At 38.3% G+C, this 19711-nt stretch overlaps 1 protein-coding gene across 1 annotated transcript; it reads right to left on the bottom strand.

Moving 5' to 3' along the window:
* Positions 1–9928: 9928 nt before the first annotated feature.
* Positions 9929–16274, bottom strand: LOC131307211 (probable alkaline/neutral invertase F). Its single transcript, XM_058333622.1, has 4 exons — positions 15586–16274; positions 12750–13187; positions 11658–12216; positions 9929–10963 (listed from the first exon to the last, which is right to left on the bottom strand). Exons 1-4 carry the CDS (start codon positions 16174–16176, stop codon positions 10665–10667), a joined length of 1887 nt encoding a protein of 628 aa, XP_058189605.1. The 5' UTR covers positions 16177–16274; the 3' UTR covers positions 9929–10664.
* Positions 16275–19711: the final 3437 nt, after the last annotated feature.

The raw sequence follows: 19711 nt of genomic DNA, 5'->3' as shown, positions 1-19711 counted from the left end.
TAAGATAAGAAAACAAAGTATAAGAAGGAACACTACTGGTGCGAAAATAAAAACAAAGTAAAAACAAAAAACCGCTCAACGTCAATGTCGGACCCTTAGCTCCACTCATGGAGGTGGGTGGATGGAGGATCACCACCGGGTCGTGCTCCCGCCGCAAGATCGCCACCGAACTGCATTAAGACGGCTTCATCGTCATCGTTGGTAAGCTCAAAAAACCACCGCCCAAACCAAAGCCGACTAGGGTCTCCGTGCAAGAGCCAGTACCCAGATTTAGAACTCTAGATCTCAGTCTCTGAAGCTCTAAATTGATGGAGAGAGTGAGAGAACTTTCCTCCTTAAAGAGAGCGTCTCGACCATCACGCAACCATGATAGAAGATGAGAGGAGAAAGAGGGAGCGGAGGAGAGGGGGACTGAGGGGTTAGAGGCAAGAAGAGAAGAAAAAAGGGAAACAAAGGAGGGGGAAAGAGGGGAAGGGGGCGGACAAGGGGAGGAGGACGAACCCTCCCCAGGAGAGTGCTCTCTCTCTCAAGAACTCTCCCTCAATGAACCAACTTTGATTTTGCTGTTTTTTTTTTTCATTGGGTTGATGTTCAAATTTTCCCGGGGACGACTATTCGCAGCTTCGTATTTTCTCCCTTAACCCACTACATTTCGATAAATAGTTGTTGAAAATTATACATAACATTTCGGTAAATAGCTGTTAAAACAATATTATATTTCGGTAACTACATGTCGAAAATATGTTCAACTTTCTGTAAACAACTGCCGAACATATATTTTCGGTAAATAGCTGTTGAAAAGATATTATATTTCGGTAATTGAAAGCTGAAAATGTATCTCAATTTCGGTAACTAACTGTCGAGTATAATTGAAATTTTTTAACGGACTAAAGAAGAAAATATGGGGCTGCGAATAGTCGCCCATTTTTCCCTAAGCGGCACAAGTGGGTAAGGTAATGATGCACTGCTCCCACCTTTTTTTTGGTAATTGTTGTACTTGCAAGGCTTCAAATCTCCCTCCACCCGAATGGAAGTGCATTGTTCCCTATTCCAATGGCAGAAGCAAGAATATAATATGTGCTAATCTAAAATTTGATGGCTTCAAATCTCCCTCCACCCGAATGGAAGTGCATTGTTCCCTATTCCAATGGCAGAACCAAGAATCTAATATGTGCCAATCTAAAATTTGATAAACTAATATATACACATGTGGGTGCGGGTGAACCAAAAAGAGTTTTATAATTGATGTTCAACAAATTTGTACAAAAATATGTATGTAAATGTTTAAAAAAAACAAAAGAAACATACAAAAAAACGTACAATATTGAAGTTGTACCCTATTAAAGTTGTCTCATACGCTGTTTTAGACAGTGAGAAATCATTTATTATCAAATCTGAAGAAAATGAGGCGAGCTAAAATCTATTGGACTAAAATTTTACATATAATTTTTATTTTTTTAACTTGACTTAGCTACAGCCCACCTCTAAGTCAATGTACTTCCACTCTTGATTGTTCTAAAATCCTATACAATCCATTTGTCAGACGGATAAGGTTTTGGGTGAATAAGGAAGAACGATGGATAGGAGATGGATATGTTATAAGAGGAGATTATTTAAGGAGGAATGATTAGCTAATACTTGGTTTGAGTAGCAGTTGATATGTGTTGATAAGAGTAGGTGGATAATGTGATAAATAAATTGGTTGCTCTCATTTAATCATTTCATTGAAAATTCAAAATGATTTGAGGGGTAATTTGGTCTTTTTTCCCACCTGAATAAGCTAATGCTAGGGTGGAAGGTGTTGTTAGCTAAGATAGGGGATAAGCTCTCCTCCTCCTCCCTTCTCCTCCTTCCTTCTCCCGCCAACAAACACCTTTCTTCCTTCTCTCATTTTTTTCCCTTGTCCCTTCCCTTGTCCTCCCATCAAACAGGTCCTTAGGGATGCAGTGCTCAGCATGGGGTAATATGTGATATGAGCCGTTCATTTCTACAATCAATAGTCTAAATTCCAAAAAGTACACTACAGTCACTGGTCCATTATCTTATTTGTAGTATAATTTTTGGAATATAGAGAGCATTAATAATATTTTTTGATAGCTCATATCGTGGCATTGTGCACTACTACACCCTATGGTGGGACAAGAGTCGTTAATAATTTAGTGTTTTGATAAGCATTTTTTTATCATTATTGGATAAGCTTTTAATATCATTATTGGATAAGCATTTAATAGGCCTAGTTACTGTAGTACTTCCACATCAGTGTTTGTAATTGATTATAGCACCTATTTTGTGTTAGGTCCTAGCTCCATGTTTAGCAAAAGATTAGCCGCAAAACATAGGGTTACCTGCTTTGGTTTATAGAGGACAAGTAATTATTAGGTGGTCTCAAATCACTGACTTGTTAGAACATGTCCAATCATCTTCATTTCTCCAAAATGGAGGATGAATATGACATATCGAAGGCAGATTTTGTAATTTATGTCCTCTTTTCTTTCCCTTTTATATTCTTCGAATTTTTTTGAAGGCATCCACCGTTTTTTTTAGAAATTTTGGTCATCTCCAAAATGGGGTGTAGTCTTCAAATTTAGAGACTACAACTCATTTTGGAGACCAAAATCTCCAAAAAGTACGATATGTTCCTCCAAGATTCTTTCAAAAAATATAAAAAGTAGAGAAAAAAAATATAAATGACAAAATCTTTTCTTGATATGTCTCGTCCATTCTCCATTTTGAATAAAGGGTTGGGTATGTTCTTAGATTCATATGGCCAACTCGACTGACCTTTGTCGAATTGGTGAGAGTCAATCCCTCCAAATTTACACGCCATCCTCGCAGAGAGCACCACGGAATAATTTATCAGAACGAGAAATCTTAATTTCTCATTGAAATCTACATCTTCAGCCAAAAGCATAAGATAGAGAGGTCAAATGGGCCGGGCTGGCACGGGCACAGTTTTACCCGGGCACGGACACAGCACATTTAAATATGGCGTGGCACGGCACGGGCATGATTTTAGACAGGCAAGGCACGGCACAACACGGTTTTGAACAGGCACTGCACACCAAATACAAATTTTAATAACAAAAAAAATATTAATTTCTTATTTTTTACTTACACTTTTTGTGTTGATAATAATTTTACACTTTTCGGAGTTTTTTTCTTTCCAACGATTAACAAATGGCACGACATGGCACGGCACGACACGACACAATACGATTAAGCAAACGGCAAGGCACGACATGATTAAAAATGGCACGGTATGTGATGCGCACCCAATATTGTAGATATTTGGTGCGACTAGTCCCGTTTTATGTTGCTTTAACTTGCATTTATCTAGCTTTTATAACGATATTGCACGTAAGGTGTGTTTTTAGTGTTTTCAGGTAAAACGTGCAAATAAGGCGCATTTTAACGCCATGGATGGCCCAAGTGCTTCCAAGTACCCGAAAACCCTGTCGGCCCCTTAAAATCTGTCTAAGTATGAAAAAATGACTTTCTGAAAAAGTATCGATTCTCGAGATTAAAAATGACGGTAATTGATCCTTGAATTTTTCTAAGAGTAACTACAAAGTTACAAGGTTTTATTTGAAGAGCAAGGTCATGTTTTGAGCCATTTTCTCTTGCGAAAAATGTGCAGTTTTCCATTTTACACTAAAAGTGGGGGGTTGACATTTTGATTTAATTAGAATCTTGAAATTCTGGTAATGCCATTGTTTCCAAATGGGGGGTATTTTCTTATTTTCATTAAATAAATTAAAGTAAAGAAAAGGTAAAAGAAAGGTTTAAAATAAGGTGCTGTGGAGCTGTGGAAGTTGCTGGGAGCCGTCGGGTGCCAAGTCTTGGAGGCTGGTCTGAAGACTGGAGATAAACTATGCGTATCGATACGGATTAAGGGCCGTATCGATACGAGTTGGTTAATTGGGCAGCCAGAGAGTTCCGTATCGATACGGCCATAAACCGTATCGATACGGGCGCGTTACAGGAAATTGGTCTTTTCAGCTTAGCGATGTGATATCGATACTTTGCATAATCTGTATCGATACGGGGAGCTCTCGGCCAGATATTTGCTACTTTTTGGACTTTCCATTTATGGAATAATTGCTACTTATAGTATGTTTCTAGGATATTTGTTGGGAGAGAAGTTGAGTTGTATAAATACTCTTCTCTCCCACTTTATCTAATATCTACTTTATGTTCTAGTTTTAGTTCTCTTTCTAGGAGAGATCTCCATTGTCGTTCATGCTTTTCCTATTGTAATTTCCTTAGAACTCAAGTAAGTATTTACTTTATGTTAATTTCTTGCTTATTAATGTTGTAACTACTAGTTGGATCTTCATATAAATCAAGTTTATTTCCGTTTTTATCGGTTAAATATGTTTGTCATATTTATGCTTTGTCTAGTCTTTTTAGCTATGTGTGAGTAGTCGATAGGCCAAGTCTCGGGGTAATCTTTCCCGAGTACTTAGGTGGTTATTTGGTTCTCAAACCTTCGGGTTTAAAATCTTAGTTTTCGGAATTTCATTAACCTAGTCTTTTTGGTCTAAGCGAGGCGTGTTAACTCCTTGGTATGAAGTTTAGTTAAGCGGTCTTGGCAAGCGACATATTGAGGGCTCGTGGCCTCCTGCGTGTTAGATACATTAGCAAAAATAGATTGATTTAATTCCAGTTAATCACATCTTCCGATAAATGTAGTCTTTTACAGCTAAATCTTCCGGGCGTGAGCACGCGGTCGTGACTCTCGCCTGAGTTATATTGAGAACCAGTAACATCCTTTGTTAAGGGTTAGACGATCCCTAGACTTACCTCCTCTTAGTTTATTAAGCGTTATCCTAGTCTTTTGCCTTGGCAATTTTCATCGTTTCAAAGCAAAATTAAGTTGGCCGTCTTAAACGCCGAAACCACCTTTCAAAACCTACAATCCGATTAAGCTATATTCGAATTCTCTGTGGGTACGATCCCGGACTTCCGGATATTATGCTACCGACGACCTAGCCCTACGCTTGGGGTTTTCAACCTTATATTTGAAGGCGAGGTTTGAAGGCGAAACAGTATGCCACGAAGCACGATTAGCATGGAGCTAAACAGGTTGGCACAGCAATGTCCATTTGACACCTCTAGCAGAAGATGATCAATTGTGTAGCTTATATAGTAGCTACAATGAAATTAACACTAAGTAGCCGCCAGGTCTCTCTCTCTCTAGGAGCCGCTAGTCTCCTCTTCTACCCCTCCCTAGGGTTAGGTTTTGCCTCTTTTTTCCACCATTCTCTCTTCCGTGCCTCCTCTCTCACCCCTCATCCACCCCACCGCCTGTTCTCAGCCCCCATCCCTTTCACTAGTTTCCGGCTTGGTGTTGTGTTTTGGGGGTGGGGCTGCTGCCCCCGTGCCCCACCCTCGCCCGTCCCCCTCCCTGCCCACCACCGACCTTCATCTCCACCACCGGCCTTACCATAGCCCTGCTAGAACTCGCCCCCTCTGCCTCTGCCGCCTCTTCCTCCAGCCACCACCAGCCGTTTCCCTCTTCTGGTAAGGGTTTATGTTTGAACCGACGAGGAGATGACGTTGGGTGGTTTGGGCCCCTCGACACAATAAGGCTTCGGATCTCGCAGACGGCCGGCGATGGAGCTTGGTTTCATTCCGGGGAAGAAGCCGGACAGCTTCCAAATCTGTTTTGTTACTCTTTGCTGTGACTCAGTGGGGCGACTCAGCGAGTCAACCCAGGGCAGTAACTCAGTGGGTTGGAGTTTGTTCCGGTTTTTTTTTCTTTCTGTTTTCTTTTATGTTTTTTTTTGGTAGGTTGTCGATTTCATCCTTGCATTTGTTGTTCGAGGTTTGAGCTGGGGTTCTTTGGAGCCTCTACTTCTGAGTCGCTGACAGGTCTCTCATACCAGCACGTAGTGTAGATTTGCTTCGGCAGGGTGTCCTAGAGTCTGTAGCATGTGTGCTTAAAGCAATAACTCGTGTCTCGATTTAGTAGTTTTGGTTATCTCCTTGTATTTCTGATGAAATCTTTCCCCTTGGGATGTTGAAATGAAGTGACATTTTCAAAAAAAAAAAATATTACTTCTGCACAATGATAGTAGGTTGGCAGAAGAAAGAAGATAAGACAACATAAAATGTTATTGGCGTTTTATGGGTTTCGACAAACCATTTGTGCTTGTATTTGATTCCGAATTGTGTATTTTTTTATTTGGGGGTTTGAGGGTGGGTGTCTAAGTGTATTTTTTAGATATTCCACTCTTTGATTGAAATTGGTACACAAGGAAGGAGTTCATGTTTCGTGCCGTGCACCGTCGATTTTTCATCCAAAATTATTTTTCATGCACCTTTTATATAAATCATTTTGGAATGGTGTATGCACCAGTATGTTTTAGCAACACATTTAAGTCCAATATGTTTTCCAGGTTCCACATAGATTTTAGTAATGCCTTCTTTTTGATTTAAAAATCACGTTTTATTGTTTTAGGCACTTAGCTTAAATCTGTTGTTGATCTTCTTAGGAATTAATTTTGGAATCATGATTAACCTAGGCATTAGCATTTTATGTGTTGCTTTGGTGAGTCCCTTATTTTACTAAGGCACATGTATGCGTGTTTGCATCTGGGATTGAAAAGCCTTCAATTTCGGCTAAGGCAAGAACCGAACAGTAGTCTTGAGCTTCAAAGCGCTTGCTGTGTGCATCCTAGAGTTGGATGCGCGACACGCGCCTGCAGATCGAGGGAGGGAGCGCTCTAGAGGCGCTCTTCAAGTCTTCTTGCATTTTAAGATTAATTTTTATTTGCTGAGTTGAGTAGCGCATGCAATCCGCCCGCATTCTATCCGAACAGAGATGAGAGAAATACGTGTGAGAGAGAGACAGTGGTTGTCGGTGGTGTGCGCCTAAGATCGGGAGGAAGATGGGAAAGAGGAGTGAGAGTTCGGGGTCGTTCTAACAACTTGTCCCCGCATCCTTGTGTTTTATTATATAGAATACTAGTGTTTGTCCGTGCCTACGGTACTACTCATCCAAGCTTGTGTCTACGGCACTACTCACCCCGATTGTGGAATTGAAATACCTTTTGAATCTTGACAGTGACTCAAAACATTATTTCAATTTTTAGTTAGAAATTGCTGGAAATTAACCTCTCTTTTTTTGAACGGCGAAGATTTTTTTTATTTATCGATATGAGTAAGTGAATACGCGAATAGTGTAGTGAAGAAATTAGCAACTCACGAAATTATGCAGCTACGCCGTTCAAAAAGGGGGAAAAAATCTCCCAAAGTCTCTACAACTCGACAAAACAGAAGAGAGCATTTAACAAAAACATGGTGGACAACAAAAAATATCTCTCCAGATTTTGGAGGAAGTGTATACAAAATAGAAGAGAGCATTTTAATAAACACATGGTGGGCAACAAAAAATACCTCTCCCGATTTGATTTGTCTCTAGGGGTTTGACTGTCGAGGAGGAGTGGACGGTCTTAGTGCTCGGCAGTCCAAGGGGGAACCCCTTCCCCGGAGAGAGAGAGAGAGAGAGAGAGAGAGAGAGAGAGAGAGAGAGAGAGAGAGAGAGAGAGAGAGAGAGAGCTGTGAAATTTGAATTCCGATTCTTTTTTCCTCTTAGACAACATAAGGCATTTATGTAATATGATGGGCAATTGTGGATATTTTCATAACATGTGAAAAAATGCATCTCAACCTTTGGATCAAACAAATCTGATTCATTGCAACAACTTGTCCCCACACCCTTCTCAGTTTTATAATAGAGATAGATACTCCATGAATACACTCTAGACTGATTATTTTTGGGACAGAGGGTGTGTGCTGTGCAGCTTCGTGCTGCACGGCCTCCGGCGAGGCTTTTCCGGCATCGGTCCGACGATCAGACACGTTCACCGCGTAGAGCACGTCGAGTTCTACATGTGCACCAAAAATTAGCTCGATCAAATATCGTTAAGGGCCTCATCCGAACATATATAACTTGAAAAAAAATGAATCCTAATGGATACGAAACACTGGATCAAAACTACTAAATCCATTTTTTTCAAGTTATATATGTTCGGATGAGGACCTTAATGATATTTGACCGAGCTGATTTTTGGTGCACATGTAGAACTCGACGAGCTCTACGCGGTGAACGTCTCCGATCGTCGGACCGATGCCGGAAAAGCCTCGCCGGAGGCCGTGCAGCACGAAGCTGCACAGCACACACCCCCTGTCCTTATTTTTGTCCAAAAATCTTCATCACACTCTCATATCATATTCTTGGGCTTCTCTTACACTTGGATGATTTAATCTTAGTGTTTAATCAAACTTGTCATTCTAGAGGTATACTTCAACTCTAATGTATATCCCCTAGTTTGATTTCTTTTTAATTTTCACAAAATCCTTCATAATTGCATACAACATGAATTGGTCGTTAATTCCAACTTGAGCCGATTGTATTCGGTGCCGGCGTTGCTCGGAGATCAAGATGGTGATTCTTTTGGAGTCCATTGAATTCAAGAGGAGTACGGGGTACTACATCAAGGGGTGGAATTAGGTGTCATGAACGGCGTTGTGGGTAATTCCTAGTTTGGTATATCTCTTGTAACCTTCTTTAATAAATGGAACTGGGTAGGAATTGTCCGTGATTTTATGATTAGGGCGAGTTTAACCTAATTAGTTCCACGTATATCCTTGCATTCGAATTCTTTAGATTTATTGCTATTGCCTTTAGTAGTTAAATTGATAAAATAGTATGAAATTTGGTTAATGGATTAAAATTGGAGGTTGCATTAATTTTTAATTAATTGTCCTATTCACCCCCCTCAAGGACTCTTCCAATGCTTAATATAATTTCAGAATCCTTTCGTTTTCCTAGGAAAGCATACGACTAATTAGCATTTGTATCGCCATAGTATATGATTCACTAACCCGAGGTGTAAGATGTTGAACTAATTTGCCAAACACCCAATGGAAAGATTAAAAATCTGAAAACAATTAAACCAGTGTTATAACTACTAGATTTACCTCGCATTATGAGCTAAACATTGGACAAGGTACCAATAAGGTACAACTAACATGTCCTTTATTTTTCACATTAAGAGTTAAACATCTGATTACCTAGTAGTGTCATATATAGAAACACGTTGAAGTATAACGACAAACATATATAAGGCTATAGGTCCTTACATTTTTGACATAATGAGTTGACATATAACCCTAAACCGCATCTCTCACCAGAAATAGGTTAATAGTCAATGACTCAATGCAGAATGCAAAAGTTAAATTTGTTTCATCAGTTTTTTTTCCCTGTAATAGAAACAGAGATGTGTATACCGGTGTGCTCGTGATCCCTTTAATCTTTGTAATCCTTCCAAAGATTAATAAAAAAAATTGGCCAATCAAAAAAAAAAAAAAAAACAGAAACAGAGATGCTGTTTGTCTTATCCACTTGCTTTAATTAGTCCAGGAGCTTCTCTTACAGTAACTCAATTATTGAACTAAATGCAGTACTAAAGAGACCAAGGAATCCTAGCAAAAACCTTAACACACAATGTGACAAATGTTTTTCCAAACAACCGAATGTAATGAAAAATCCCGCTCATACATTTCTCAACTGAGTTTACTCAGATAAGAAATAGTCCAGACTTTTACCATCAGAATTCAGATCAGGTTGACCACAATAGGTAAAGAGGGAGCATTTCATTTTCTCAAAAGAACTCTTGGTTTCTATTTCTCCTTCTTGGTTATAACCAAAAGAAAGACAGCCATGGCCTTGAATTTTCCAAATCTTTCACCAAGGAGGCTAGGTAGGATTGGGGTTCCAGTAGGTAAGGCTATAGCAGATAAGCGATCAAGGTTGTATATAATTGGGCGCTGTGTGTACATGCTGGTTTGCTGGAGGGACAATGGAGATCAACCATGATGATGAAGAGTAAGTTTCTTGCAAGGGTTTGCTGGAGGGACAATGGAGATCAACCATGATGATGAAGAGTAAGTTTCTTGCAAGCAAATAGGAGTAACTAGGGTTTGACTGGTTCCTTTGTAGAATTTTGCTCCGTGTTTGCATTTATAAGTGTCTAATGCATGTCAAGATATCATTGTTAGCATGATGACATAGAGTATTGGGATGTTAAAAAAAGACTTATTTTTAAGCAATTTAAGAACTTTCCTACTACGTATTCTATTTTTATCAGTGTGTATAATAGCCTGATGCATTTATGTAGGTCAATTGTATTGTGCATACATATATCAATTTACATCTATGGTCTATCAAAACAACTCAGTCGCATTCCTGGCTAAAGGATGCTGGTCTTGGTCCCATTCCTGACTCAGTTGCAGAACTGAGGTCATACATCTTTAGATTGAAATTAGTAACATTCATCGTTCAAGAGTAAAGAGATTTAACAGTAACAGGTACAGAGAACTTTGATGCAAAGAATATGCATTGTTTCTAGAATTATGCAGGTAAATCCCAAGTCGTATATACATGATTCACAGCAATGATTAGCCAAAACTAAGCATATGAATGTGAATTGGATAACCTCTCCCGCCAGTTGCAAATGGTTTAGGCAACTGTCTCTTGTTATTAAGTATTACCAAGTATTACCAAGAGATGATTCAAATACTGCATGAAGTCTTACCTGGCTTGTCTTAGTGGGTAAACTTCAACTACTGGACCCTTCAGAAGGCCTAGATTCTCTTTAGCAGGACCATGAGACAGAGCGCGTGAGCCTCGGCTTTGCTATCTTCTTGTCCTCTTCAAGTGAGATCATAAGGAGATTGGAAGGGTTCTCTATCATAATCTTTGCAATCAGGTACCCGGCTATGCTCCACGTCTGGTACTTCCTTGCTTGCTTCCCAACATAACGACCAGTCTTCCCATCATAATACTCAGGCCACCCATCTTTGGCAAGGCGCTGCTCCACCAGCTCTATCGCTCTCTTTGCAATTTGAGGCCTGCCGGTCTTTATACATGCTGCTGTCAGCAGCCATAGAAGAACTACATGGATAAACACACTGTCACATACTAGTGTAATCAAGGAACAAAATTTCGTTCTTTTTCCATCAGAACAGCCAAAACATTTCCGTTGCTAAAGAGACTGAGGCAAACTCTTATGAAATTATTGGTTTTACCTAGTATATCAGACCATTTTGAAGCACATCTAACTACACAAAACAATGAAACAACAAACTACACCAATGAGAATCTGGATCTTAGCAATATTTACCTGATTTGTGCTTCTTCCTTTATGGGGACAGTGAAATGATTAATCAGTTTGAATATGTTTAACTAACAATTTTGAGTCTCTTGTACAAGTTTTGGTTTCTGTTCATAAACATTTCATGCGTTTAAATTCTTTTCATCTATTTTGTTTTTGAGACGTTTCCGAAACATTTTGAAATGTTTCCGAAATGTTATTCTTCCCATGATATCTGATACAAAAAATAAAAAAATAAAGGAGAGGAAATTTTTATTCTAGATTTAAGATGAACTTTACAGCACACATTTACTGATTCAAGAGATCATAAATCCAATTCTCGGTCACAAGTAGCAATTAAAGGTGAAATCTGATCCTGAATGATAAGCAATGGAGTCATCTCTTACTAGCAGTTGAGTTTATTTTCGGCATTTCTACTGGAATAAATAAGGGTCATTTACACGTATAATGAGGTGTAGAAATCTTAATTTTCACCTGGCCAAGATCCACCATTATGGTAACTCCAGCGCGTGTTCTTTGGATCACAACCAGTGACAATTCTCCAGTGGTGTTCTTCAAGTGCAGGATAACTAATCTTGAGAGGCATCTTCCCAATTAATTCTTCCCAGCGCTCCTCAATTAGATCCATAATTGCAGTAGCTTGGGAAGGTGTGGCTAAAGAGCTCAAGATCGCTATGCAGTTGCCAATCAAGAACCAGCGGAAGTCCATGCGAGCTGGGCTGACATTGCCAATAAAATACCCTCCTCGTAAGGGCATGAAATCAAAAACCCAATCTGGAATAGAGTCAGGAATGACATTGAATTTGTTGACAGCAGTGTGGGAGTATTCTTCAGTACGGTAACGGTAGATGTTATTCAGTTGAGTGAAGTCGAGCCAGTAGTAATGTTGTATGTGGTAGCTCAGAGCTGTAATTCGCTTGTCAATTCTCTCAATCAGTTCTTTTCCACCACCCTCTGGTTTTAGCATTAGTTGTGCACACCTTAGAGCAAAAAAGAAAAGGGACTGGATCTCTATTGGATAACCATATATTCCCTGATTCAAATGCAAGGGAAAGCAGAATTTAAATTTCATTTGCATCAAACTTGTTACTCAAAGTAGGACAAAACTAAAGGTAAACCGCAACCTAAGATTCAAAATGATCCATTTAATTTTGCTACTACTTCCTCTCTAATTTGTTCTCATTCCTTTCATATTTGCTCACTGTTTAAGAGAGTTCAAAACAGCATGCAAAATTATTGCAATCATTAGCGAAAGAAGTGAATATAAGATCACAGATAATTTCAAGCAATATTTGTGCTGTGAATGACAATTCGCAAACTGGATTGGCAACAAAAAAATATCAGTGGAACTGTCGTTGGGGTGCATATTAAATTTAGTCTGGACAACATCAAAGGAAAAGAAAGACCAAGCTTAGTACAAGTCAAGTCTTGATATGCTACAGCTTGAGATCAAATGTTCTTGATCATTTTAGTTAAAAGCCCCATCTAGGCATGTATATGAGTTAGATGCAACAATTGACTCCTATCCAAATGTCAGGAGTAAATCAAATGATAAGGAAAACTTACCATCCTCCTGTCAATCATGCTACACCCGTCTGCACATAGAAGTGTGGGGAAAGTGTCAAATCCGTCAGATAAGCAAAGACTGAGTATCAACTTCATCCCCCGTTGCACGTCAGGTCGTTCCGACAGAGAAAAATCCCTTGTGCATTTTGTGTATGACCTCAGCAATATAATCCACCAGAACCCTGAATCAACAGGTGCAACTCTACCAATTGCACTGCCTCCAAAATCTGCAATCAATGTATCCTTCTTGCGATGTGTGTCGTACAAAACTTTGAAACTAGCTGGCATCACACCTTCTCCCAAAGTGAAGTTATCAATCCTCTTCTCCCAGCCTTGGAGATGGAGGGTCTTCAATAGAAAATTCTTCACAATATCTGGTTCAGGCGGAGATTTCATCAAGCAGGCTAAGCCAGCAGGAAAGAAGTCTCTCACAAAAACCTGCTCGTCCAATGATGGAAAATTTCAAACTGTTAGAGACTGGGCATCAATGGCTTATTGGACCATCGCTTTGAAGCCTCCGTCCCTAGCAGACAGGTCTGACATAGCTAATTACAGTAATGATGAAAAGGAAACGTCAATAAAACAAATAGGGGCTGATTAATCTAATAATGGGAGATAAGAGGGTACTCAAGATATGTTTGAATTCAAAGTTAGCCTTCGCTTGAAGCATTATACAACCGGAGAAAAAAAAAAACATACAGGAATGACATACGTCATTGCCACATGACAGCACATACAAAACATGTTATCTAGGATAATTTTCAAGTTGCCCAATCTCATTAAACACCAGTCATCAGGAGGTAGCAACTCATGTAAAATATACCATTCTCGCTACTTCAACAAAATTGAATATTTCTAATTCATAACACTAGCAGATTACAATTTACAAGGCAATAGAACAAACTGGTGTTGTATCTCAACAAAAGGTAAACTCAGAGTTGTGAGTAGAAAACATCTAATCCAGAGTCCAGACCCAAGCGGAATGTACGTATTATTTACTACCTATCTGACATACATTGAAATCAATCTATTTCCTTGGTGCATTCCCCAGAGTACTCTTGTTGTAGAAACACTATTAATCCACTCATTACTATTCCCTCCCAAAACTATCATATCAATACCAACAATTAAACATACAAAACTAATACAAACACCAAGATTCCCAAGGGCACTAACGCTGCATTATTTCATCAGGAACCCGTGCAAATAAAAAATTCTCAAGTGCCTGGAACAGAGATCCTTTGTATTGATACCAATAAGAAGCATGAAGCCCGTCTTACTCACAGAGGACAGAACCAATTCCCAAGGCAGAAGGACAGCGAGATGGCTGAATCCAAATTGTAGGGGATAGGTAGCTAAATGTCATAATTGTTGAGCCTCATCAGATAAAATGAGAATAATATAGAGTGGAATTTCCTTTTACTAACATACAAAACCTAAATACTTCATAGATATTTGGATTCTGTAATGATATATGATAGCTGATACTAGTCTTCTGATACTAATCAGAACTAGCTTTAGAATTAAGATGCTTGAAAAGTAATCATCGGAATTAGCATGTGACTCTGTGACAAGATAAAGTTCATGATCAGAAGTTACCGATTAACCATTTCAAAAAAAAAAATGTACTGATTATTCAGTAACAGACTAATTTCTAAACTAAGAATCAGAATTAATAAAAGAAAACAGCATTAAAAACTGGCGGCACCTTTCTTTAAATAGCATTGGTCCTACTTCGACAATCTAAGCCGTTCGTTCTGTAGTCATGTGCAAAAAATTCACTCATGCAAAAAAATCAGATTCAACCAACAGTTGTAGTTGCATTTTATCTTTGAAACAATGCTTGGTTTACTAGCAAAATTATGCTCGCCGTCTATTTTTTGTAAAAAAATCCAATGAAACCATGCTTACTACGACTGAGGGGTTTGGATCATCGCAAGACTTCAGGGTTCAGATTATTGAGTGCACTTGCTAAACTAGAGAAAAACTTTATGCCTAAAGAGGTTAATTATGGAAGTCCATAGTACTGGTTGGACAGTCATAAATTCTTGATTAGAAATGTAATTAAAACACAGATATCCGGATAAAGATACAGACACAGATGTTATTCGAAGCCTTTCGATGTTTGCGGTCTCACATGCATCTTATGGGGTCTATGTGCATGGGACGGCTTTGAACACATAGGTTCCGGATCTATATCCTGAAATCTACATCTGTAGTTTTGACAAACAAAAAAAATAGACATCTATATTCGTAGCATTACTATGTTGATTGACTTATTTCCTCGCGTCATTACTAAATAACAGTCTATATTATATTCAATATGAAGAACATACTACTCCATTATTAAAAAAAAAAAACACACATTACTCATGTTATAATTTCCATCAACACTCATTTCTATATTTTTGCTCTGATATTTTTTCGGTATTATTTAGCTTTCGTAATATTTAGGTGAAAAAAAGTTCATATACAGAATAACATATATAAAATTCTATTTTTGTTATAATCTTTTATATTATAGCCTCCTCTCGTCGATACCGACAGCCAATCCGAAAGGTTTAACATGAATATAACAAAAATCTAAATAGACATAAATTAACACCAAAACAAAAATTAAACTGGTCCTAATTATAACAGATTCATACATGCATATTACAAGTCGAACTATCATTTGTTCTTTCTTAAAACCAAACACTACCTAAGGAAGTGAGAGCAATTATACTTAACTAACTCACATTGAAGTTATAAAATAAGTATTCAGATCGATCATCAATCCTTCAATATTCTACTAATCCTCACAGATATTCATCTCACGCGACAAAAATACTTTTACCTGATTGTAATTGAGAGCCTCGGCGCTGGGATCGAGAGCGGCCAGAGTACCAACCGGCCTTCCTTTGAAGTACACGAACGACTTCTTCAGTCTCTCCCACGCTTCCTCCATCATCGACGTCGAATTATCCGAAGAACTCGCACCGTGCCCGCCCTGCACCCTTCCGCTTACCGGAGACACAATCGGATCAAAGATCTGGTCCATATTCGCCGCGCTTGGCGACGGCTTCATCACAAGCAGTACCATCGCCGCCTTGCCGCTTCCGCTGGACGAAACGGCGCCGTCGCAGTTGTCCGTCTCCTTCTCCGCCTCTTCAGCTGCGGCACATTGTTGCTTCGGAGAAATCAGAAGTTTCTGAGAACTGTTTGAGCGAGGATCGAATAGTAGGAGCTTCTGTGCTGTGTACTCCGTTGGTGTTGAGTCGTTTTCCTCGACTGTGATCGTCGGTCGTGGTGTATCGGTTGAGTTCGGCTTGGTTTTCGGCGATGAATGTAGCTTTTCCGATGAGGTTCGCTGCTCGGCATTTTCGCCGGAGACGACAGTAGCGATTGCGGGAGCCATTGCAGAGAAGGAGCGTGAGTCCGAGTGCATTCAAGTGAGAGAAATTGGAGAGAGAGAGAGAGAGAGTTTATATATGTGTGCAGGAAATGCTTGAGTTTGGCGGTTAATGGGGAATTCGAGGAGCTTGAGCGGAGAGTAATTGAATTAGCCACAAGTATCGTCTGTATTTACGAGGACGGCCATTGGAGAATTGAGACGCAACTGGCGTAGGGCTGGGTTTGAATTTAGGACATAATACGGGGATAGTTTCGGCAGGGCAGTTAGCTGTTCATGCATTTCGTTTTGTTTCAGGCGTTGTGTTCTCCAGGTTGGCAGCAGCACAGTAGTGGAACGTGGAACGTGAAACGAAAATTTGAACCAGCGGCCAATCTGCTGTGAACACGTGTATTGTGACCTATACAAACGTCTTGAGAATATACAGTACTTATTTGTACTTGGCCATCTATCTTCAACGTAAAATAATTTTACAACGAAGATCCATTTACTTTGAGAAGCCACCCCTATATAGCATTACAATAACACCTCACAACATATTTTATATTTACAATGGTTTTGCCATCATCCGCCCAAATTTTGCTTTCTATTTTAAATAGAAAATGACAAAGGCTAGTCTGAAGATCCCCAAGAAACCTTTTTACCCGATCAGTCCCCAAGTAATTTTTTGGACACATTATGTTCACGCTATTGATTAATTTATGTAGTATAATTTTTTTGGTTTTGTTCAATTCAAATTTTTTTGCCATTTGTTACTTTTACGTCAAACTTTTATGTGATATGCGTTCGTCTCGACGAGAGGATCGGAAAAGTAAAAAATTGTGACTTTTACCTAAGTATTTTGAGAAATATCCAAAAAAAAAAAAAGCTCAAAAAATTAGTCTTTGAATTTTTTCTTGGATATTTCCTAAAATACTTGTGTATAAGTTACAATTTTTTACTTTTCCGATTCCTCTCGTTGAGATGAACCCATATCACATAAAAGTGTGGCATAAAACTAACAAACGTGAAAAAAAAAATTGAACAGGGACAAAACCTAAAAGTTGTGATTAATAAGTTAATCACTAGCGTGAACGGATATCAAAAGGCTTGGATACAAAAATTACTGCTTTTCCTACGTCAAACAATTTTTTAACAAAAATTAACTCAATTGATTAACATCGATTAATCATAAGTACTGCTCCATTCAATTATTTATTTTTGATTTGAGGCAATGTAAAAATTCGGATCGTCACAGAATCTCACACAAATAATTCGAACAATCAAATAATTTTTTAAAATTATTCTTAAAAAATTAACTCAATGGATTGCTTAATGGAATATTTAAATATCTATCCTCTTTATCTATGCCATGTAAGAATTCATCCCACACTTTTTTCATGCTTATGTTTTCATCCTCTTAGTATGTGAATTACCTTTCTTACCATTTTCACTATGATATACATATATTATGTTATATTGCTTTCCTAATTCAGTGGGATTGGATTGGATTGTTTTCCCAATTTAATGGGATTGAATTGGATTATTTTCTTAATTTTGTGGGATTTGGTAAATTTAAATATTATTGATTACTTTTTTTTTTAATCATGGAATGTATTTGTGGAATTGATTTTTTTTAGGAATATAACATGATAAATTGACCACATCTTTGCATGTTTTCTTCAATCTTCGAGTTGGCCAACAAGACAACAAAAAGTCATATTTTCCATTTATCTTATTACACGGAACATGGCTAAATTACCATAAAAAAAAAAGAAATAACATGACATACTCAAACTGTTAAATGATTAAATGATTAAATTACCATGACATTACATAGTTAAATTACCATGATGATTACAATATCCCATGATTCGAACAAATATTTCATGGTAAACGGTTCAATTAATTTATCAAATCAAAATAACAGAAAAAATATATTTCATGGTAAATGATACAAATAATTTACCATGAAAACTAAAACCATTATAACCATGAATACCCAAACAAGTTATAAACCAAACAAAAACATGGTTTATCTCTATCACGAACAAGATGACAAAAAACCATATATATTCAATTGCCAATTCATGGTTTATTTGCGATACCGAAACAAGTTGTAAACAAAAAAAAAAAAATCAAAACCATCACCACTGTGATGGTTTTTGGAAGCCAAAACCCAGAGATTCACCTTCAAACCATGCTGCTTCATGAACCTTTTGTTTTGCATACCAGGTACTAGCATAACATTACCAACTCTTTCGTAATGTCTGTGGGATGGGCGAGGAGGACGGCGGCAACAGCTATGGGTGATTCCACATGGTGCATGCAACCCCTATGTGACTTGGAAACCAACTGGGCTGTCGATCTCGCTAAGAACCTCGAAGACTACCTCTTGAAGATTTGCTCCGGCGAAATCGATGGCAACCACGATAACGCCCACTTCTCCGTTAAACTTCATTGACGACAGAAGATGATTGATTGGCGAAAGGGAGGAGGGAATTGGTGGACAGCGACGGTACCGGAGGGAGATTTCTGTCGGCTTCATTGATGACAACGAAGGATGATTGATTGGTGAGAGGGAGGAAGGAATTAGCGGCGGCGGTGGGGATGTGTGAGATCATGGACGATTTTTCTGTCTTCGTTGTGGCAATTGAGTTCGGACGGAGGACTGCAGATAGAATGGTTTTAGAAAAAATGGGGAGCCCAAAGTTCAAATGAAATGGTTTCAATTTTTGTAGAGATTTCTGGGATTAGAAGGCGAAATCAGTGGGATATTAATGGCCGGAATAATAACGGGGATGGGAGGACTTAAGTTCTCGTCCTCAATTTCTCTACTATACACACACACACACACAAGGGTACTTTTGGGATTAAAATAGATAGAGGATGAAAACATAAGTGTTCAAAATGAGCAAGATGAAAACATAAGTCCATTGGCTTCTGAAGATGAATATTTAAGTCTCCCTTGATTAATTATAAGCACTTCATTCAATTATTCGTTTTCCCAATTAGAATTAATAATCTTGGAATCTGAATAAATTTTGAACAAAAACTAAAAAAGTACTGAAGATTATCCAACGAATTCAATTGTCTAATTTTTTTAAATTAGAAATATAATGTCATGTCCTTGATTTTCAACATAAATAACATTATATTTCATAAACCAAATCCTCGCAATAATATAGATAATATCCCAAAGGAGACTTCATGCTGCCATTTCAAATTCAATGTTTCCAAAAAAAAAAAAGTTACATCATGTGGTTTCTCAACCCAAATCATCGTAAGTGTAGCCAGAGAAGATAGTTAAGAGTTTATATTATTTCTTAGTCAAAATAAGTAAATTTAAGTCACATTACATCCCTTAAATGATTATACAAAAGATGTTGGGTAACTCTTCTTTAAACTTTCAAAATGTGAATCCACATATATGCAAGCTTTCCAAGTAACTGCTCCAGTGAGACACCTGAAAAATGATAGGGTGAGCTACACTAGCCCAGTAAAGAAATCGGCGCTACGTTTATATGAATTGAGCAAAGTGTAGTGAATGAATGAGGACACAACTCATTAAATCACCAACAAGAAGGTTTAA

The sequence above is a fragment of the Rhododendron vialii genome, chromosome 1a, assembly GCF_030253575.1.
Source record: "Rhododendron vialii isolate Sample 1 chromosome 1a, ASM3025357v1".
In the NCBI taxonomy this organism is placed as follows: domain Eukaryota; kingdom Viridiplantae; phylum Streptophyta; class Magnoliopsida; order Ericales; family Ericaceae; genus Rhododendron; species Rhododendron vialii.
This window is presented reverse-complemented; position numbering and strand designations above follow the sequence as displayed.

Bases quoted from the DNA above. Each gene is read 5' to 3' on its own strand.
- LOC131307211 (XM_058333622.1), bottom strand. From the start codon at position 16,176: ATGCACTCGGACTCACGCTCCTTCTCTGCAATGGCTCCCGCAATCGCT. The intron at 12,217-12,749 runs GTAAGTTTTCCT...CATTTGAATCAG, and splicing joins GCATGATTGACAGGAGGATG to GGAATATATGGTTATCCAAT. The intron at 10,964-11,657 runs GTGAAAATTAAG...TTATCCATGTAG, and splicing joins TAATGGTGGATCTTGGCCAG to TTCTTCTATGGCTGCTGACA.